Source organism: Hemitrygon akajei, chromosome 20 (assembly GCF_048418815.1).
Source record: "Hemitrygon akajei chromosome 20, sHemAka1.3, whole genome shotgun sequence".
Lineage (NCBI taxonomy): Eukaryota > Metazoa > Chordata > Chondrichthyes > Myliobatiformes > Dasyatidae > Hemitrygon > Hemitrygon akajei.
The window spans coordinates 20,368,404-20,391,790 of NC_133143.1; the positions used below are offsets into that span (position 1 = coordinate 20,368,404).

General features: G+C 41.2%; 1 protein-coding gene across 3 annotated transcripts in view; it reads right to left on the bottom strand.

Annotated features, from left to right (window-relative positions):
- Positions 1-740: 740 nt before the first annotated feature.
- The window catches only part of LOC140713622 (Y+L amino acid transporter 2), a 67,138-nt gene continuing 44,491 nt past the window's right edge, over positions 741-23,387 (bottom strand). For all 3 annotated transcript variants that reach the window (XM_073023962.1, XM_073023963.1, XM_073023964.1), the window contains 5 exons: positions 22,944-23,047; positions 17,572-17,668; positions 14,936-15,085; positions 8,430-8,613; positions 741-3,533 (listed from right to left, as the gene is read on the bottom strand). In XM_073023962.1, the coding sequence (XP_072880063.1) occupies positions 3,457-3,533; positions 8,430-8,613; positions 14,936-15,085; positions 17,572-17,668; positions 22,944-23,047 (612 nt within the window). In that variant the 3' untranslated portion in view covers positions 741-3,456. The remainder of the gene's footprint in view (positions 3,534-8,429; positions 8,614-14,935; positions 15,086-17,571; positions 17,669-22,943; positions 23,048-23,387) is intronic.

Sequence of the window (23,387 nt, forward strand, 5' to 3'; positions counted from 1 at the left end):
TGCTCAAAGAACTGCCCTAATAAGTCTGAATAGTTATATCCTAAATTATTTTATTAAAATACTTAAGATTTTACACTATTGTGTGCATGTTTAAAGATTTGACTCAAGACTGAAACAAGCATCATATAATAAACTTTCTGGTCTATTCAGGTAATTGAGAGGATAATCACCATCTCTGCAATCACCATCCTTCAAGCAGCAGTTAATAATATAAACAATTCTGAACCCATTGCATTACTCCAATATTTTGATTGCAGTAATTGCAAATTGTTACAAGAAAGAAGATATTCCACATACTTGTGAAAGGACTTATAAGACTGAGTAAAAAATTAAGATTTAAGACTATACCTGCTGTGAGGTGGCATGGTAGTGTAGTGGTTAGTGCAGTGCTTTATAGTACAGGCTACCAGAGTTCAATTCCAGCCGCAGTGCCTGTAATGAGTTTGTACGCTCTCCTTGTGAATTTTCTCCGGGTACTCCGGTTTCATCCTGCAGTTCAAAGACCTACCGGTTGGAAAGTTAATTGATCATTGTAAATTGCCCCATGACTAGGCTAGGATTAAAACTGCATAATTGCTTGGCCGTGTGACTCAAAAGGCTGGAAGGGTCTATTCCATGCTATATCTCAGTAAATAAATAAACATTTTAATGAATATTTCTAGTATTTCTATGCTCTGCATATTATGGAACTGAATTATTCTAGAATTTGTATGTCTATAAAAATGATCTGTACACCAAACTCATCAAAAACATTTTATAATTATCCATAAACTGGTAAGACTTTACAAAAAATACAACTTTATAACAAACAATAAAACAATTACAGGCAATAAGTTTCCAACCAGTGTTTGAACCTTATAAACTGCAAATGATTTACGCATTAGATTTTGTATAAAGTAGAATACAAGAGAGACCATGCATGTTTGTAAAGTTACCTACAACCAAGTTAGGAATCCCTGCTGTATGTTGTAAACACCAGTTACACTCAATTCCCTAAACATATGTCAGTATGTGTGCAGCTCATCATCAGCTGAGAGATATCCTAATTGGCCAGAAGCCAATGAAATCAGACTTGATACTCCCAATCTTCCCTACCTTAAAGCTGATGATAGGGCAGGTGAATCAAAACATCTTCAAAGACCTTGTGGTTCAATTGAACTTACACAGTGAGACAAGTATCATGAAAGTTGCTCTGTGAAACCAAAAACTTGATTTAACCGAGGTGGCATCAGTTGGACAACCACCAAGACTGATTTGTGGTTCACTGTCATTAGGCCAGCAGAGCCATCTTCCAACATCACTACTTCTACGGGAATTAGAGGTAGTGTAGAGAGTAGTGGAGTGACTGGGGAAGGGGGCGGGGGGAAACAGGCGGTGTATCACAGCAGTACCTCAATAACAAAATAGATGATAGTTATTTCTCCACTGTACGTCAGCTGCGCAGTTGCAATGTGACAGCCTGTCTGGTCCAAAGACTTCTTGGCATAACTCCCCATGAGTAACAATTCATACTGAATAGCAGGCTGAATATCTGCGGCATGAACATCATAGCAGATGCAAATCTGTGAACAGCTTAGAGAATTATAGCAACAATGTCCTCAAGGAATTATGTAATTGCTCATCTTGTTTATGAGGCAATAAATCTGAGGTTCAAGAGTCAAGGCTCACTGATCTAAGCTGAAGTAGTCCATTGCTACTTGGGCTTTGTTTGCTCGGTGCAAAGGACATCTGAAGCAAGTACAGGTCCCATCATATGCAAAGTTGGATGTGACAAATAGTATTTGTATATTTTGTTATGATGTGACAATAAATAGGTATCGTCATAGTACAACATCAGCAGGCCCTTGTCGTGCTGATTGTCACTGGAACAGAGCTGAAAAAAAAGTCCCTCTATTGAAGAAACATGAGCTGGGCTGTGTCAGGAAAGGAGTTCAGACTCACAGAAAATAGCAACAGTACTGCTAATAAACATGATTTACTTAGAAAGCACTCTATTTAAAGAATGGGTGAAAGAAAGTTCAAACAAACAAACTAATGTAATCTTTCCCCAACTAAAGCCAAATAATAACAACAGATTCCAGTTAGTGAAGGATGATGGTTCTACACATATTTATGTTCTTCAATTTAACCCCAGTAACTGTGCATAATTAACTGTAAAATTAACCAACCATTGTCAGTCTACACAACCAAGAAAAAGGCAACAAACCTTCCTTATCTCATTAGCTCCAGTGAATCTTGCTGGCAAGTCTATGTGTAAATGTTAAAGGTAAAAACAGGATCAAACCCTTGTATGTGGCAGAATTTAAAAACATTTAATTTTGCTTACAAATTTTAACCTTAAAAATCTTTTTCTATTTTTTCCACAGATTTTTCTATTCTGTTTCTTCAATTATTACCAAAACAGAATTGCACATTTAATTGGAATGCATTAAACACATCATAGTTATGGACTTCTAGTTCTCTGGAATTTGATTGGTTGAATGCTGACTGACCAAATCTTTCTGCTATTTCAGAAATTATCTGCTCTGGCACTTCGAACAGAGGCAATTACACAACAAAGGTTTCAGGAGGTTGTGGTGGGGATTGATGCAGTGTCAGCACCTGGAAAGATTCACTCCAGGCTTAATTTCTTCATGGGAAAAATCATGCATCTTGAACAAGGAAAACTGCTTGCCATGAGTTTGCCTTTCTATATATAAAAAAAAAGTGAATTTCTAAGGGATTCTTGAATTAGTAATGATAATACTTAAGGGAGTTGCTACAAAATAAACTGGAGGAGCTCAATGTTAGACAAGGAGTGCAATGTTAAAAAGTGTAGGAGCGGTTATACCAGAGCTTATGACAACAGATCATGTTGAACTCCATGGAATCTATACATGACAATTGGCAAGGTGGATGAACATCTACCTTGGAGGTGAACTTGGAAATATAGCGCTGGTCCTTTATCACTTCTGGGTCTAAATCTGGAACTTTCTCCCCAACAGCCTTGTGGGAGTACTTTCACCAGAAGGGGGTGGGGGGGGGTCATCACCACCTTCTCACTGGCGGTAAGACTTTGAGCAATACATGCTGGCCCTGCTGACAACATCCACATCACAGGAACTTAATAAATCAAAAACATCTCTTGAAACATAAATCCATCCAATGGCTCAAAAGAGAGCAGAGAGTTACCTAAATTAACTCTCTCCATCACAGAAAGAAAGTGGGCATTGACAAACACAAGCACCAACATTTGCAACAAAACTATTATTTTTAAAAGCAGGAAAATAATGCATCTTTTTAAAATTAAAACTGTTTTTCTAAAAGAGAAATATTCAATCCTTTGAAAATAGAGGAGACTCCAGCATTTTGATAATCAAGAAGGCAGGATTCAAAGTTTTAATAGTGTGAAAGATTGGCATTTGTGTAAACAACTTCTGGTGCCACAGTTATGGACAGTTCTTTGGTTGTTTCTTGTTAAACATCTTTCTCTTCAAACTCATTTTCCGTTAGACAGCACAGAGCCAACTTCTGCATGTACAAAGAAATGATACCTGGGGGAAAAAAAAGATAAAGAAACAACATTTTTTAATAAGCAACACACTCTTGTCTTGTTTGTAACACATTTTAATACAAGTATTTAATCACACGGTAAAGTAACTAGTCATTAAATAATGAACCTTCATATTGCTGTGCAGGAAAACATACACAATTAGAAGAAACTAATTGGACCAAATTTCTCATTTACCTAAAACTTTAATTCAATTTCTCTCTTCAGAGATGTAACCTGATCATATTATTTCCAATACTTGGGCTTTTATTTCATTATAATTCTTTTTAGACAATTATTGAGAAAAAATAAATCTCCCACATCCAATTCAAATAAAAATGGATCAGACTCACATTTAAGTAACAAAAAGAGGGGATATTTTCACCAGGAGACTGGAGGAGCTATGCCAATTTAAGTAGGGGAACAGGTATTTAAGCTTTAACCAGTTCCACCATTCAGTAAGATCAGAGGAGAGCTATGGCCTCATTTCTTACTTCTGCCTCTCCCCACCTTTCCTCAATCAAATTAATGCATTGGCCTGCTGAGTGATTCTGACATTTTGTCTTTTACTTTGGATTTTCAACATCTGCAGGTTTTTGCTTCTAGTTTCTGCCATCTTGCTTCTTATTAATACTTATTAAGACTTCCTGGTCCACACGTCCCTCCCCATGGATCTCCCACTTGGCACTTATCCCTGCAAGCGTAAGTGCTACACCTGTCCCTACACCTTGTCTCATACCACCATTCAGGGCCCCAACAGTCCTCCCAGGTGAGGCAACACTTCACTTGTGAGTCTGTTGGGGTCATCTATTGCATCCGGTGCAGCCTCCTCTACATCGGCAAGACCCGATGCAGATTGGGGGACCGCTTCGTCGAGCACCTCCGCTCCAGCCGCCACAACAGACAGGATGTCCCGGTTGCCACCCACTTCAACTCTGCTTCACATTCCCATTCGGATATGTCCATACATGGCCTCCTCTACTGCCACGATGAGGCCAAACTCAGGTTGGAGGAGCAACACCTCATCTACCGACTGGGTAGTCTCCAGCCCCTTGGCATGAACATTGAATTCTCCAACTTCTGGTAATTCCCTCCCCCTCCCTTCCCCCATCCCACTTTCACTCTGTCTCCTCCTCCAGCTGCCTATCACCTTCCTCATGGTTCCGCCTCTTTCAACTACCCATAGAGCTTTCCCCTTACATTCCTTCTTCACCTCTCCTGCCTATCCCCTCCCTGCTTCTCCTCCCCTACCCCTTGATCTTTCCTCTTACTGGTTTTTCACCTGGCACCTACCGGCCTTCTCCTTCCCACCCTCCCACATTCTTTATAGGGCCCCTCCCTCTTCAGTCCTGACGAAGGGTCTCGGCCCGAAACATTGACTGCTCATTTCCATGGATGCTGCCCAACCTGCTGAGTTCCTCCAGCGTGTTGGACGTGTTTCTTATTAAGAGGGTTGTGGGTACATGAATGCTTCACCTGTTTGCTGGGCACAGTCATCTTCACCTATCTATAACTTCTTATTGGCTCTTTCATCAGATTTTTCCCCCCCAATATGCTGTGATCAATGCCACTCATAAACAGCCTCTTTTGAAAGCATCTTTGAATATCAAGTGTTATGTAGCAACTGGTCTCTTGGCAAATACGAGTTCCCATTTGGATGCCTTTGGGGGTTTCAGCACTTGTCCTTTGTCCTGACATGCAATAGTAATTTCAGACAATGCTGATTGAACGTACTATATTTACTAAGGTAATTGAGCATGTTACTAGCCTCTACGTTTATAACAATTGATATCCACTACATGATGATTCAGCATATGTTGATCTTATATTTATGATTCACTTTGAACAAAATCCCAAGCATAAAGTCATAATTATGTTCTTGAGCTGTTAAACTTCTTTTTGTAATTCCAAATTCTTTTGTTTTGCTTTCCAAATATGTGAAGCATTCTCCCTGCTAATGGAGCACTCTGGCAGTTCGGGGCGATGGCCTAGATAGAGTAATGGTTAACTACAGCTTCATGACTCTCTCAAACATACAATGATAAAGACACCTCACCAAGTTTGAATGTGACACACCCCAAAATAAACATTATTGTCCAAAGGCTGCATAGTTTTATATTTACATAGCAGTGCTCACATAGGTGTGGTCCAACCAGGACTTTTATATCCTGCACTCCAGTGATCAGGTTATGAATCACAAGTGTTATCAGCATTTCTGTTCATTTTCTCCATTGGTGCATACACTTCAATGATTAGGAGCAGCAAGTCCCTTTGGATCCCTGTGCTTCTAGTTCTCCATTATTTAGAAATTCCCTGTTTCATCATTTTGTTTTCAAATTGCGAATCTCACATTTATTTATTTGTTTATTGACATACAGTGCGGAATCGGCCAATTCTGGTCCTTCAAGCTGTGCCTCACCGCATCACCCAATTTAACCCTAGCCTAATCACAAGACAATTTACAATGACCAATTAACCTACTAACTGGTACATCTCGGGACTGGAGCACCCGGAGCAAACACACACATTCCATGGGGAGGACGGACAGGTGACATTAGAATTGAACTCCAAGAGTAGTAGCACTATGCTACTGTATCAGCAACTGGCATACACTGAATCTGTTGCCCATTCGCTCAACCTTTCATTCCTTAATGCTCAAATCTACACCGTTTGCAATGACCTACACTTCGTCTCTTTGTCAAACTTGAATAAGTAGTTCCCACCATCATTTCTAAGTGAAATGTTTTCAACATACCCTCAGAAGACAGAGTGAATCACAATCCTGTAATTCCAAGTTCATTTCTATTACTGACCTTGCCCTTCAACTAATTTCCAAGCCAGGCCAATACAGTGCAGTCAATTACTCTCACTTGCAAGAGCACAGTTGGAAGTATCTGTAGCTTGAAATTTTCAGAAGCAGTGTTCATAAATTGGTGTCTATATTTTGTTCATCCGTCGCATGGATGCCTGTTCTTTCATTAACTAGTTTGTAACTCAATCACAACGCTCACGATAAAGCACTCTAATTGAGTGAGCCACTCCCATGCCTGATGGAACACAATTAGATATAGATAACCACATAATATACGTGTAGCTTTGCAATAGCTCAGGGACCAAGTAGAAACCACAAAATGCAGTATTAGCTTGAAGAGATTAAATAGCAATATAAAGGGGATTTCTTCTTTTTCTTTGTTACTGTGTATGTAATCAAAATGGCTTCTTTGTTAAAAGTAGGAATGCTTCTTTGTTGCGAGAGAGTGCTGCAAGCTTGTTTCGGTTAAAATTTACTGATAACGAGAATTGTATTCCTTTGTAAACCAATTGGGATTAATGTTGTTCTTTCTTCTGAGTCTGTAAGCTATTGTTGGCGGGCTTTTGGGGAGATCGGTGCAAGGGGTTGAGAGAGAGAGGACGCGATGCTGTAAACTGGGCGAGGAACAGACCCCAAGCAGGGGTCCAAGGCCAGGAGGTACCTCGAGGAGAGGAGATGAAGCTAGATGTGCTTGGTTGACCACTTCGGATGGTCCTAAGCTGCGAGTTGAGGAGTTCGGAGGGGATCGAATGGTGGCCAGAAGACTTCAGTAATTGAGCTCCAACGGTTGTGCACGAAGTGGTTTGGACTTTGATAAGTTGGCGCCTTTTCTTTATTTTCTTTTCCTTCATATATACTGTATCGTTATTAATCACTTAGTCATAGTAATCTTTATAAATTGTACTCATTTAATCGCATATGGTGTACTGTCTGTTTTTGGGTGAGGCGGGGACATCTACACCAGCTGATTACCCAGTTTGGCGGGGACAAAGGCTGCTCCCCCTAGACGAGAACGAGCTGAGCGAGCCTGAGGCGACCCAGGGGGTTACAGCAACAATGGGTTTCACCAACACCTTGCTTTTATAAACACTAACATGTTTAAATAGTAAAGGCCCTTCACAAATGTATCACAAAACTAAGCTACACCCAGGGCAACATAAAGGCTTGTCAGGATGAGTGACTGACACTTCATTAAAGTATATTTTAAAATCCATTTTAAAGCCGAGAGGGTGAACAAGACTTAAGGAAGGATTCCCAGAGGTTTGTATGCCAAAAGCACTGGTGGGGTGATTACAGTCTGGAGACTAGGGTTGGAGGTTAACATAATACACAGAACATTGAACAGTACAGCACAGTACTGGTTGTTCAGCCCATGATGTTGTACCGACCTTTTAAACTACTCCAAGATCAATCTAACACTTCCTTCCAACATAGGCTCAATTTTTTCTCCATCCATGTGCCCATCTAAGAGCCTCTAAATCTCCCTGTTGAATCCATCTCTACCTTCACTCATGCACTTAACATCCTCTATGTAAAAAAACTTGCCTTTGACACTCTCCCTCTAGTTTTCATTAAATTAGCCATTTTGGCTCTGGGAAAAAGTTTCTGTCCATGTGATATGCGCCTCTTATCTTGCACTTTTCTAAGTCACCTCTAATCCTTCTTCACTCAGCCTCTCCTCATGGGACATGCTCTCTAATTCCGGCATCACTCTGGTGAATCTGTTCTGTACCTTCTAAAGCTTCCACATCCTTCCTATAACAGGCAACTAGAACTGAACATAATACTCCAAGTTTACGGATCTCATTTGTCATGGGACTTATAACGTCGAGTCAGTGTCAGCTGAGGTATTGGTGAGTGACTGGAGAAAGGGGTTCGGCCAGCAGCAGAAGTGTGGATGAACTCCAGTTCAGAAAAGGCACTGCTCCACGGCTTGCCCAAGATACTACTATAATAATTTTGTCCAAAAAAACAGGGACAGAGACTCCGCAGAGTGCAGGAGAAATTATTAGATTGAGATAGGCAAAGAACACATTAAGACTTCCTAGCAGAGAAAGAAAAATATAGTATTTTCTGCATATTACTTACGTAAAAGCTTTTCTAAGCACTTGGGTTGCTTTTCAGGTGGGAGATAAACACAAAAGAAGTAGACTGGAGCTCCAGAGAGTGCGACTGCAATTCCAACCAGGGAGTTTATGGTGTCGCTGAAGAGAGGAGTCACCACCAGAAACAAGCTGCACATGCAGTAGATAATTGGGAAAATCAAGCTGAGCTGCAAAAAAGAAATTTCAGATTTTAACATCACTAATGACAGCTGACGGCAAAGAATTTTGCAGATATTCACATTATTTCATGGTTACAGGATTGTGGTCAGCTCCTGCCATTGTTCCATTGACATCAATGGTATTATATGTCAGCCCAGGACCGTGCCTGGCAACCAATTTTATCAACGCACACACAAAATGCTGGAGGAACTTAGCAGGCCAGGCAGCACACAGTTAACATTTCGGGCTGAGACCCTTCATCAGGACTGGAAAAGAAGGTGGAAGAAGCCAGGGTAAAAGGTGGGTGGGGGGAGGGGAGGAGGTAAGGAGTACAAGGTAGGTGAAGCCAGGTGGGTGGGTGAAGTGAATAGCTGCGAGGTGATAGGTGGAAAAGGCAGAGAGCTGAAGAAGGAGGACTCTGATTGGAGAGGAGATCCCATCTTCCCAGCATCTGCAGATTTTCTCATCTTTGTTCACAAGCAGCATTTTTAAAACCAGCCCTTCCCCTTCCCCTCATCATTGTGTACCTGGGGCTTGCCACACCAATATTTTTTTTCTCTTGCCACTCGTGGGTACCAATTTTACATCCTCCTTTCATCTTGAATGACCCAGCAACCCCACTAATGTTTTAGTTGTTAATAAAGCTCAGATGTTTAGTAAGAACTGTCGTTCATAAGGAACTCATGTCTAATTCATTTTATTGAAGTGTTTTTTTTTAAGTGCATGGAGCTGGCTGCCAATTTTTCTACAGCTGGCATCAAATAAATTAGTGCAAATTAATCAAATTAATCCTGCAGCTAGAAAGAGCCATTCCAACAAGGCAGTATACCTGTGGTACTGTAATGCAAATGCCAGTTAATGCACCCTAACAGGGAGACGCAAACTCACAACCTCAGAAGCTAGAAGCCAATGTCTGCTCTCCCTGCACATCCATCCAAACCATCACTTACTGTGCCCAATTCAAATGAGCACTTAATTAACTGAAAATTAAAATAACTGCAGACGATGGAAATCTAAAACCAAAACAGTAAATGCCGCAAACAAAAAGCACAACAGGTCAGGGTCCTGACGATGAGTGTCGGATCTGAAATACTGACTCTATTTCTCTTCCCACAGTTGCAGCCTGAGTTGCTGAATATTTCCTTTCTGGTTTGAATATTTAATTAACATCAGTATAAGTAACAAATGTCTCGAGGTGATTTCCAAATCCCAGTATTTAAAGTTTGGTTTCACTAAACTGGCAGTCTGAATATTTTATGTGTAGAATACACAAGTTTAAGCAACAGCAGTGTAACACAAAGATCCACAAAGGACGAACAGAAGGGACGTTAGGGATCATTCTAAGGACCCTGACCTGGAGTTGCAATAAGACTTTTTTTTTGTGATGGTGGGACTCGTCTCTGAGGGCTCACGACCGGCCGCCTTTCCATATCACAAGGATGCGGCCTGGAAGGCAAGCGCAGCTTCACAGTCCCGATGCTTTGTGGCCCTGTGGACAAACCAACTCTATGCCGGTGTTGCCAACTAAAGTGTCACGGGACAAAACAGAACATCAGATCCGCTGCCAGCGGCCCTATACTCGACGAATCGCGCACTCTCTCTCTCTCTCGGTGGGGGAGAGTTTGTTGCCGATTCTTGAGTTGGAGAGCTCAGGGGAAAAAAGTAACGCAGCAGACTTTATCATCACAAATCAGCGAGTTGTTTAGTTTATGTCTCCCCTCTCGCTGAGTTACACGCCTATGTTAGAGACAGAGAGCCTGTGAACTGCCGGGTGAACGATCAGTTTTTGTTGAACTGCAGATCATGGTCTTTCTTTGGGGCTTTGCTATTGCTTGCATGGTGGGTGGAGGGTGCTGATGCTTTTTGCTGAAGCAAATGGGGGGGTCGTTGCTTTGCTGCTGCTCGTGTGTGGGGGGGAGGGGGCTTTGCAGTTTTAACTGTCACTCATCTGTTTTTGCAGGTGCCTGTGAAGAACAAGAATTTCAGAATGTATATTGCATACATTTATTTGATATTGAACTATTCCAGAGTTATTGAATTGTGGATAGCTGGGATAGAGATACAGAGCCGGAGAAGGGAGAATCTGATAGGAGAGGGCAGAGGACCGTGGAAGAAAGGAAAGAGGAGGAGGACCAGAGGGAGGCGATGGGTAAGTAAGATAAAGCGAGAGAGTGAAACAGGAATGGGGAATGGTGAAAGAGAGCGGGGAGGGGGTCAATTACCAGAAGTTCAAGAAATTGATGTTCATGCCATCAGGTGGAATATAAGGTGTTGCTCCACTTTTTCTGGCAGATGGAGTGCAGGTGCTTGGAAAGCAGTCTCCCAGTGGTAGAGTGGGGAGGCTTACTCAACAGGTTTCAGCAAGAAAAGGGTTGAGCGAAGTAACTTTCTGGCAACTTTCTTCTTGATTCTTCATCTGTTGGTGCACAGAGGAACAGTGAGAATGGCTCCAGGAGATGTGGGAATTCTGAGAGACCTCCAGCCTCCCGGATAACCACATCTGCACCAGGTGCACTGAGCTGCAGCTCCTCAGAGAACGTGTTCAGGAACTGGAGATGCAACTTGATGATCTTTGGCTCATAGGGAAAAATGAGGAGGTAATAGACAGCAGCTACAGGGAGGCAGTCATCCATAAGGTGCAGGAGGCAGGCACCTGGGGTAACTGTCAGGAGACTGGAAGAAAAAGAAAGAGATCTAGGAGTCCTTGTTCATCAGTCATTGAAGGTGAATGAGCAAGTGCAGCAGGCAGTGAAGAAGGCTAATGGAATGTTGACCTTTATTACAAAGGGAATTGAGTACAAGAGCAAGGAAATCCTTTTGCATTTGTACAGGGCCCTGGTGAGACCACACCTGGAGTATTGTGTACAGTTTTGGTCTCCAGGGTTAAGGAAGGACATTCTGGTTGTAGAGGAAGTGCAGCGTAGACTCACAAGGTTAATTCCTGGGATGTCCGGACTGTCTTACGCAGAGAGGTTAGAGAGACTGGGCTTGTACACGCTGGAATTAAGGAGATTGAGAGGGGATCTGATTGCAACATATAAGATTATTAAGGGATTGGACAAGATAGAGGCAGGAAATATGTTCCAGATGCTGGGAGAGTCCAGTACCAGAGGGCATGGTTTGAGAATAAGGGGTAGGTCATTTAGGACAGAGTTAAGGAAAAACTTCTTCTCCCAGAGAGTTGTGGGGGTCTGGAATGCACTGTCTCGGAAGGCAGTGGAGACCAATTCTCTGGATGCTTTCAAGAAGGAACTAGATAGGTATCTTATGGATAGAGGAATCAAGGGATATGGGGACAAGGCAGGAACCGGGTATTGATAGTAGATGATCAGCCATGATCTCAGAATGGCGGTGCAGGCTTGAAGGGCCGAATGGTCTACTTCTGCACCTATTGTGTATTGTTTATTGTCTATAAAATGGGCAACTACTGCAGAGGACCCGGTAGCCATTCTCCTCAAAATTAAGTATACCAATTTGGATACTATTGAGGGGAACAACCTACAGGGGGGAGCCAGACCAACCTGATCTCTGGCCGTGAGACCTGTGCTGTGGCTTAGAAGAGAAGTGGAGGGGGGTTTAAGGAGAAGAGGACTACAGTAGTGATATGGGACTCCATAGTTAGAAAGGTAGACAAGAGATTCAGTGGGGGTGAAAGAGACACCGAGATGGTATGCTGCCTCCCAGTTACCAGGGTCAGGGATGTCTCAGATCAGGTCCACAGCTTTCTAAATTGAGAAGGTGAGCAGCCAGAAGTCTTGCTACATTTTGGCAATGACTTAGGTAGGAAAAGAAGAGATCCTGAAGAGAGAATTTAGGGAGCTAGGTAGAAAACCGAAAAGCAGAACCTCAAGGAAAGCTTTTAAAAACGAATAGAAGGCAACTAAAAAGCCACAAGGAGGGGAAAGGTGAAATACAGAAGATAAGCCAGCCAATACAGTAATATCAAAGAGGATACCAAAAGATTTGTCAAATATATAAAGAGTAAAAGAGAGGTGAGTGTAGATAGGTCTCGGCCCAAAACATCCACTGTGTACTCTTTTCCATAGACGTGCTCTGATCTGCTGAGTTTTGCCAGAGAATCCACTGTGTACTCTTTTCCACAGACGTGCTCTGATCTGCTGAGTTTTGCCAGTGTTCTCTGTGTGTTCCTGTAATTATAGTAGTTGGCAAATGCCCCTCCAAGCTCTTCACCTTTATTCCTTGTGACAAGAGGAGGCTCCACAAACATCACCCTTTTGAATAGGATCAAAGTGCCTATTGGCAGTCCAAATGATAACTAAGAGTCAAGGTGTTGATTCCTGTCTGCATTGTACACGATTACCACAGATTGTATTCTTTGCCCAATTTGATGCAAACGACACCAGGCACACCAATGATGTATTTTAGCTTTATTTCCCCCTGACTGTGTTCTTTCTCACATAATTTTGTACAATACGTTTAATTTTTATTTTCCTTGTGACTGTTAAGTGTCAAATGCCTCATGGGCGCAGAGAAGCTTCTCATTGCACCTGTGCATACATGTACTTGTGTCAGGGCACGAATTAACAACGTAACAATAAACTCAGGTATCGAATCTGCTCCATAAATACCTGTGCTCCAAGCTCTTTCAGTCCAACCACAATGTTTCATCACTCGTCTCCCAGCGTGTCACAAGTGGGAATTTCAAATACATGACGCCCAGCTACAACACTAATTCTTCAGGTGGGGAAACAGACCACCCTCACATTCAGCAACCTTTGCATAACAACCAGACATGGGCTAAAACATGTCAATATTTATTTACAGCACACAGTGAAAGATAATGGGCACAATGTCTGAGGTGAAAGTCTTTAGTAGCCCCCTTTCCTGCACGTTCAATAGCAATATCATTGTTTAATGCAAACGTCATCATTCTTAACTATATCACTGACTCAAAACCAGAAGCTGTCACAGTGGCACTGAATAATCTGTAGCAAGTGCCTCATCTGAACAATACACCAGGACTGTGATAAATTGGACTTACCCTACACTTAACAGATAAACAGGAAACATTAGCAGCTCCACAGATCATCTCCAGGATCCTTTATAATGTAACACTGAGAGACAGTAGTTAAATTTAATCAATTTGCCAAGTATGATTTACCGTCAACTGTACTTTGGGAATCTATATTCTTCCTGCAGTTACAATGCAAATTGATAATAGCTGTGACACAGACTGCTGCTTAATTACAAGGTAACCAGGGAGTTACATGGCATCAGATCCATGCTTGGGAAGTAACAATGGGAACATCTGAAGGCAGATCCTTGCTACTTTCCCACAGAGATCTTCTCCAAGAGAAACACACACACACACACACAAAAAGTACATAAAAAATTAAATTTGTATCAGTTTTCATGACATCATTGCATTGAAGCATTTTCCAGTCATTTGATTATTCAAATGCATATGGGGTGCTAACGTTTTCTTTGTCATTAATTTTTGGAGGGGTTTTTCTTTGTTTTGTGGATGACTGTGAAGAGCAAGAATATCAGGCTGCATACTGTATATATTCTCTGATATTAATTTCAACCACTGAATGCAGGGAAATCTGCAGTCACTTTCAATGTGGCAAATTCCCTTGAGAGACCAAACACAACTTGGCATCGGACTGTAGAGGCAGAAATGAGGACCCTGAATCACACCTGGGGCACAATAGAGAAGAGGGCCAAGGACAGACAGAGATTTAGGACCTTCATTGTTGCCCTAAAACGCCACTGGTGTAACAGACAGTAACTACTACTACTATTACCCCCATGAAAAGCCGTGCAGAAACAACCACAACATTTGTTGTGATGTCAACTGATTGACAAATACAGGCTGGCCGATCATCAAAGTTCACTTGCACCCAACTAGAGATAACAGAGTCTTCAGTACCATCCAAAAGTCACCTCCATTGATAATCCAACACGTTCTCAGAATCACATTGGATAGTCCCTAGATTCATGTACCAGAATCTTCAACACAGATGCTGAATCCAGTTATCTCCTCCACAAACAGGTGCTGCACTAGATGAGCTACAGTTTATCCAAAACAGAATGGAAGCACAAAAGAGTGCACACTGGAATCTGGAGCAACAAACAAGGTGCTGGGAGAACTCAGTGGGTCAGTTTACACCATGGGTGCGTGGGGTGAGTGGAATGGAGAGCTGGAGTTTCTGGTGAAGACCCTTTATCTGTCCAGATGAAAGCCCTGGACCTGAAATGTCAACTGTCCATCTCCTTCCATAGATGCTGCCTGGCACACCAAGTTCCTCTAGCATTTTATGCTGACACAACATACATGTTCAGTGAGTCTACTTTAACTAATTTTACCTTCACTGGTCTTGGTAGATCTGGGAATTTCCATCTCAGGTATATCTGGCTGGCAACAGAGAGGCCAATGAAGAGCCAGTAGTTAAAGCTGAAGTAATTGATGAGCGTGTAAATATCTTCAATGCAGAGATAGATTAAAGCCATCCCTCCCTGAATAACAAGAATAAACAACATTTAACTTGAGAGTCAATAGAAAATGACAGGAAGACACCAAGGACATACTCTTCTTCAATACTTAATTACATTTCACTTTTTTCCTTCAAAATAGTAAATATTTTCAGTAGTTTTATATCATATCTCATAAGCATTTTTGATGTGCAATGTACTGATCAAAGTAGGTGGAGGTATATAAGATCAAATTTGTACACCACTTGATATTAATAGGCTAATCAGAATATAACTTCTGTTACTGTAAAATTAATGACATTCTACATCCTTCAGCCTAGGAGTTCTTTATTTCCTCAAAACATGCACAAGTTTTGCATCAGGGAATTTGGCAGCCAGATCCTGTCATACTCAAGCAGCTGTGTGTGACTGACGTTCATACAGGTGAATCCTTCAGCCAGCTTCTCCACTAGAACCAAACAGGTAGGCTGCTGATCAGGAAGAAAGGCTGTGATATCAGGAGAAGCAGTGTCAGGGGAGGAGTGACATCAGGTGATGGAGCTGAATACCGGAGGAGGCTCTAGCTGCAGCACAATCATTTTACTGCCAATGGGCAAAATAAGTGGCAAGACTCAATATCAATGATTTGGGTGAGAATATACAAGGTATAGTTCGTAAGCTTGTAGATGACACTAAAATAGATAGGATGTAGATTCAAAGTCAAAAATTACAGGGGAGTTTTGATCAACTGGGTGAATGGGCCAAGGAATGGCAAATGGGAGTTTAATTCACATCACTGTGAAATGCTCGATGTTGGAAAGTCAAATCAAAGTAGGGCATTTACAGTAAACGCCAAGTCCTTGGTGAGTGTGCAGAAGAGGGACTTTGGACTTCAAGTAGATGGATTCCTGAAAATGGAGTCAGGTAGACAAGGTGGTGAAGAACATTTTTTTGGCACCTTGGCCTTCGTCAGTCAGTTTAGAAGATGGGAGGTTATGTTTCAGTTGTACAAGATGTTGGTGATGTACGTGTGTTCAGTTTTGATCATCTTGATGTAGGAAAGATTTTATTAAACTGCACAGAGTGCAAAAAATATTTAAAAAGATGTTTCCAGGACATGAGCGAAATAGTTACCCACTTGGGATCAATAAAGTACTTATTATTATCGTTGCTGTTATTATAGCAAGGGACAGGACTTCCTTCCTCAGAGGATAGGAGATTTGAGAGGTGATGACTTAGGTATAAAATCATGAAGAGCATAGGTTTAAAGTGAGAAGATAGTTATACAGCAGGAATTTGAGAGCTAAGTTTTCCACCCAGAAGATGGTACATATGGAATGAGCTGTCAGAGGAAGTGGCTAAAGTTGGTACAAAAGACAGCTGCACATGTACATGGATAAAGAAGGTTTAGAAAAATTGGGCCAAAAACAGGCAAATGCAACTAGCTTTGTTGGGCACTTTGGATGGTGTGGATGAGTTTGGTTAAAGGCCCTGTTACTATGCCGTACGACTCCAAGGGTCTCAGATCCAGAATGGACATATTGAGCAAGTGAGTTCAAGAGAACGCAGGGGAAATTTCTGGGACAGACATGCAAAGAATCCCATCATCAATTATTTTGAGATCCAATTCATTTGCAAGCCAGACAAACCTATTGTGCCACTTCCAGACCACTTAAAAAAATAACTGCCATCATATATTTGAAGTTATATATGACTGTAAACTTGCTAGAATACTCCACATGGAAGTTTGTAGAAATTGTGTTTTAACTAACAAATTTTCCCAATTGGTAACGGGGTCAGAAGGAAGTAATGAGCAAAGATACCATTCCATTACAGAAGGGAGGACGAGTTTATCAAAGACCGTGGCTGCATCATTTGGGACCCTGACAGCATTCTAGAGCACAGTTACATTTGGTGAAAAATTAGGGAAATTATTACAAAACTGGACAAAGGGAGGCTAACATTATATTATACTGCTGAATGACATCAATTTGAAAAGGATCACCTATGAAATATTTTAACCAAAACCCCAAAATCTACCAAATGTTGAATAGTCTTTTCCACTACCCATTGTATCTATGTCACGTTGATTTTCTCTGGCTATGTCAGTAATACATCACGGACAAAATACAAACTGAGATGACCGTGCATCTGCATGGATTTCATCTCTAATAATCAGAATGTGACATAAGATGGTGAGAGTGGGGAAGTGGGAGTTAAAGGGAAAACTAAAGCTAAATAGATTTATTCACAATGATGACAAAATTGAAGCACTCCATTTTTTAATCCTCAGAGGACTTTTGTGGTCCAAAATTACCTTGCATCAGTATGTTTGTGGGCAATAAAGAAGCTGCTTCTATTCCCTTGTCCAAGTGTTTGTAAAATGAGGGTTAGCAGCGAAACTCACCAATTCTTTCCTTCTGTCCATCACCAGCACCAGGTTAAATAGATGCAAGTCTCCCAACAAGCTCCACTAATCCACTTAATGTTGATAAAAGTATGAGAACATTCATTTCATGGAGTGTACTTACATTAAAGCACAAGGCTGGGATCGGGGTGCATCTAAAAACATGGATCATGCACAGAAAATTTGGTAGGTGACCTTCCCTTGAAGCAACAAAGTAAAGCCTGGAACATAATGATTGGAAATAGGAAACAATGTTTTACCAGTTGTTCAAACTTATTCACAATTAATCTACTTAACATACTGGAAAGAAACCAAATGCAGAAAGTTTAGCTCAACAATAATATTGTTCTGGAAATGCCACTGGAGTTTAGTTCAAAGTACATTTATTATCAAAGTATGTCTACATTATTCAAGCTTGAGATTCATCTCCTACCAGGCAGCCACAAAACAAAGAAACTCAAAAGAACTCTTTAAAAGAAAAGACCATCAAACACCCAATGTGCACAGAGGAAAGAAAATAATGCAAACAACAAACGCAAGCATTCTGAACGGAAGTCCACAGACACTTAAACTCAGCACAGAGCAGAGCCGGGAGCTAAACCGGCCCATCCCTTGCCTTGGACCCCCACACCCGGACCTTTCCAATTTACTCCAGCACCTAAATCACCGCCCAAACAGCGAGTTCAGTTACTTCGATACACTCAATCAGCATTGCATGTTCAGGAAGAGGAAATGCTTGGTACACATCCAGCTGCAGTAACAGGATCTGTATTTCTCAAATACATAAAAAGCAAGATGCATCACCTGTCCACACCTAGAGAGAAACTTTCAATATAGTAAAATTCCAATAATTAGCCATGCTCAGGGCTTCAGTGCTGCTGGACCAGCAGAATGTGTAGACAACTCATTCAAAGCACTTTTAACTGACTTTTAAAAAAAACATTACACAGTATCCAGCGAGTGAGACAACTTCAAAAGAGAGAATGGGAAAATGCATGGGAACCAGGGCCTTAATGAGCAGAAGGGGAGGTAGGAACCAATCCTCAGTCAGAGCTTGGAAAATAGCTGGTGATTCAGGTGCCGAACTATCGGCATAATCGTCCAATTGCACATTATTAGAGGAGCTTTAAACCTTAACTGAAGATCAGTGACCCATATAACAGCTACTGTCACAAATTATAAAATTATAAGGACAGACATCATGTCTAGCCATCTAATCCAGAGAGGGATTGTAGTATGAGGGAAATCAGGACGTCCAGGCATTCTGCAAAACTAGTCGGCTCGTACTCAAATATGGATATATTTGTCTTCAACTCTGTGATGAGGATCTGCCTTAAATTCACTCTTCTTCGCCCACTGACAACCTTCCAAGAAATCTGGTTTCTTCTCTTCTCCTACTGTCGCTGTTTCACTATTAATGACTACAACTACGGACTTTCAGGCCTTAAACAGCATCTCTCTCTCTCTCTCTCTCTCAGTTTTAATAAAATTAAAGAAAATACAATTGTGTGCACCACTGATTTACTTTAAATATAGCAGTGTTTGCATTATCCTAACAATTTGAATATTGTTTGAAATTCTTCAAGTTAATTCTAGCATCAAAAATATGTCTGGTAATGAAGTCAGCCACCAGAGAGAACTTGTCCAGATTTTTTTTAGCGTTAATTTCCTGTTCCTTTCACATCAAAGGGAAGTCCAATTCATTTGATTAGACTGGCAACAGATGGAGAATAATCACTGCTCTGTCTTCAACTCATTAGCCAATTGTGCCTTGTTTAGTGAAACTCGCATTGTAACATTAAACACTGAACGAGACATCTGGAAAAGCAATGAAGCAGACAGTCGCAATGCAACCATGCAAGTTGTGTCCAAGGTACAGTCGGCCTCTGTCTCTGAACTTACTTAACATAATGGCACAATAAATCTTTCCTAACAGAAATAAGCATGGGTAAAAATGCATGGCGCAGTGAGCTATAACAGCAGAATTCTACTTCAGGGCTTGAATTTAAATCCAGATTGCACTTGTGATATCGAAGTTCTCTCTCACTGGATGGCAAAATTACCTCAGGAGATGGATGAGAAGGAAGAGTCCAGGGTGACAATTACTCAACACCTTAGTAGTCAATCAACATCAGAAATGAGAAGCAATTTCACTCTCCACAAAAGCTGCCTGGCCTGCTGAATACTTCCAGCATTATGTTTGTATTATAGCTGCTTTACTGAATACATTTTACTCTAGATTTCCTATTTCCATTTATAGATCCAGAGCAAAATTAGTCAAATCCTATATACATATTCGCGTAACCATCATATTCGAGCCTGAACTTTACAGTATGCTAGTAGGCACCTCTTCCAACTAATAAAGTGGCCACTGAGTCCATCTTCATGGTCTTCTGCTGCTGCAGGCCATCCACTTCAAGTTTCAACATGTTGTACATTCAGAGAATCATCTCTGCACACCACTATTGTAATGGCCATTCTCCTTTGACCATTCTCATTAACACGGCATTTTACCCACTGAACTGCCACTCACTGAATGTTATTTGTTTCTCGCAACATTCTCTGAAAACACCAGAGAATGTTACGCATGAAAATCTCAGGAGATCAGCAGTTTCTGAGATACTCAAACCACCCTATCTGACGCCACGGTCAAAGTCACTTTTATCGCCTACCTTCCCCATTCTGATGTTTGGTCTGAACAAGTGAACCTCTTGACCATGTCTGCGTGCTTTATGCACTGAGTTGTTGCCACATGATAGGCTGATAAAATATTTGCATGAACATGTAGGTGCACGGCTGTATCTAAAGTGGCTACTCAGTGTACGTACTGTGATTAATTAACTTAGCAAATGGAGTATTTTGGGAAGCGGGAGGAAAATGGACCAGCTGGGGGAAATCCATGTGGTCGCAGGCGAATGTGCAAACTTCACACAGAAACCACTGGAAGTCAGGACTGAGTCTGGCTACAGCTCTGTTAGCTCCATAGCAAATGGCCATTTCACCCATGGGCCCAGAGCTGCAAGTTTCAGCAGAATTTTCCCATTGAGCGTCATACTTTCTCTTTTTGCGCTCTACCAAGCAGGAAGAAAAATGCATCATCTAGGCTGAGGTACCGAGGCTCAGGGAGGAGAGGAGCGGGCCAACTTGTTGATCAGAAGATTGGGGAATCCTAGGGACAACAGAGTATCAAAGTCAGTTCAAGGGTCGGGGCCAATCAGGGAAGGAGAAGATTGGAAAGGTAAGAGGGGGCATCCCAAATGATGTAAGACTAATATGGAACTTAATTTAATGTGGATCACATCAGGCACAGAGCTTTTAGAGAACCACTGAAACGTAGGTGCTACTTCCTCTACAACCCTCAAAATGCAGTACTGAAAGGAGAATGAAGTAATCTGATACAGGTCTGATACTGAAATCATCTCAGACCTTATAAGGAAATGTCTTATTGAATTTCCAGTGACTTAAACCAATGCAGAAATGGTCATAACAAAGTTTTAGTCAGTACACAGCATACTGTTAATCTTGCAACATTGAAACAAATAGCCCTATGTAATCAAATTTCTAGAACATCTATCAACTCCTTTCTGCAAAGCCCCTTGGATCTGCTCCAATTCACTTTCAAGGACTCTTCGTCTCATGTTCTTGATATTTATTACTACTTACAGTCGGCCCTCCTTATCTGCGGGGGACTGGTTCCAGGACCCCCGGCGGATAACAAAATTCGCGGATGCTCAAGTCCCTTATTTAACATGTATCAGTGCGGTGGTCTTTAGGACCCAGCGGAACCCTGGACTTAATTTAACATGTCTCCGTGCGGTGAACATTAGGACCTGGCAGCGCAGCTCTGAATCCGCAGTGTTTCTGTTCACGAAAATAATCACGATCGCGATTGAAAATAAGGTGGAAGTAATAAAGCGATCAGAAAGAGGTGAAATGCCATTGATCATTGGAAAAGCGTTAGGCTACAGTTGGTCAACGATCGGAACAATTTTAATGGAGAATGTGAAAGGCCCTGCCCCGATGAAAGCTGCAATTATTACTAAGCAACACAGTGGTTAAATTATTGAAATATGTATGTTTCTTAAGTGTTTTATATGCATAGAAAGGTAAAATATGTACTACATACTAAGAAAAATGTTTGACTAACTGACGCTAAATAATACCGGATGTACCTGTTCCGACTTCAAATCCGACTTAACGACAGATTCAGGAATGGAACTCATTCATAACCTGGGGACTGCCTGTACTTTTAAGTCATTTCTAGATTACTTATAATACCTAATACAATGTAAATGCTATGTAAATAGTTGTTACAGTGTATTGTTTAGGGAATAATGACAAGAAAAAATAGTCTGTACATGCTCAAGCAACCAGTGCTGGAGAGAGAACTTCCGAGTTTTCCCGATCCGCGGATAAGGAGGGCCGACTGTACTTATTATTAATATTTCTTTCTTTATGCATTTGCACAGTTTGCCGTCTTTTGCATACTGGTTGAACTTCCAAGCTGGTGTGGTCTTTCATTGATTCTATTATGGTCATTATTCTATTATTGCTTTGCCCACCAGTAAATGAAAATCAGGGTTGTATATGGCGACATATATATATTTCAACAATAACATTTACTTTGAACTTTATGTTGAAAACATTTTGCAATAGGATGGAGAGCAGTGGAAGGAAAGAGAAAGCACCACTAATTCATTATCACCATAAACTTAACAATTTATTATGCATTTTAACTTACGTACACAGGAAACTTCAATAAATAATGCAAAATATTGCTGCCACAAATGTGGATTTTTAAAAAAATTGCTGGAAGTAGTCAACTGGTTAGCCACATCCACAGAGCAAGTAAAAGGCGTTGCATGACATATTTCATCAAAATGATAAAAACCATGAACTTTCATTTGAAATTTGATGAGCACAAATGATGAAAAATGACACGCCAAGCTATCCTGCTGAGAGAAGTTATTACTTGAAAACATCCATTCACTCTCAGCAGTTACTACTTCTGATCAAATCTTCATCAGAATTTGAAAAGGGATTCCTGAAACATTTAACTGTTTCTCTCTCCACAGATACAGTCAGACCTGCTGAGTATCCCCAACATTTAGCTTTTTCACTGCAGCGTCTACATTTTGGTTTTGCTTTTCAGTTACTGATGCACGTTAACTCAGAATGTACTGTGAAGGTCATTCACACTCCCAGTGTCCTACACTCAACATGCCATCACTGCTTGTGGGATCTTGCTCTGTGCAAGCAGGATGACACCATTCCCAAGTTACAAGAGACAATACCTCAAAAGCATTTCGTTATCTATAAAGTAACTTCGCCCACCCAAATGTCTTAAAATGCATGATATACAAGTATCTCCTTTTCCTTCCACAGGGTCAGTCTCCAGCTTATTAAAGAGCAAGCCATTCTTCTCAATGAGTGAAGTTAGGCAGTTTGCATTCCTCCACCCACCACCCCAGACCATTCCACACATCTCAGACTTACCGGGACGCTGCAATGATTGAAGAGTTGAGGCCACCGTAACAGGATATTGCCACAGACAATGGTATGAGCCACTTCACGTAACCCAAAACAATCTCTGCAAAAGTCTTAAGAAGCATCCTCATGAGTAATTCTAAATTTCAACGTGCTTGCAAAAACTTAATACTTAATAGACAGAAAATAAAGTACATTTGCTGAGGTTATTTTAATATGGCTTCTGATGACCATTAAGCATTATACAAATCCTTAATTTTTATTTATTTATTGAGATACAGCACGGAACGGGCTCTTTCAGCCTTTCGAGTCACGCTGCCCAGCAATTCCTCAATTTTAATCTGGGCCTAATCACGGAACAATTTGCAATGACCTACTATTTACAATTAACCTACTAACCGGTACATCTTTGGACCGCGGGAGGAAACCCACACGGGCACAGGGAGACATACA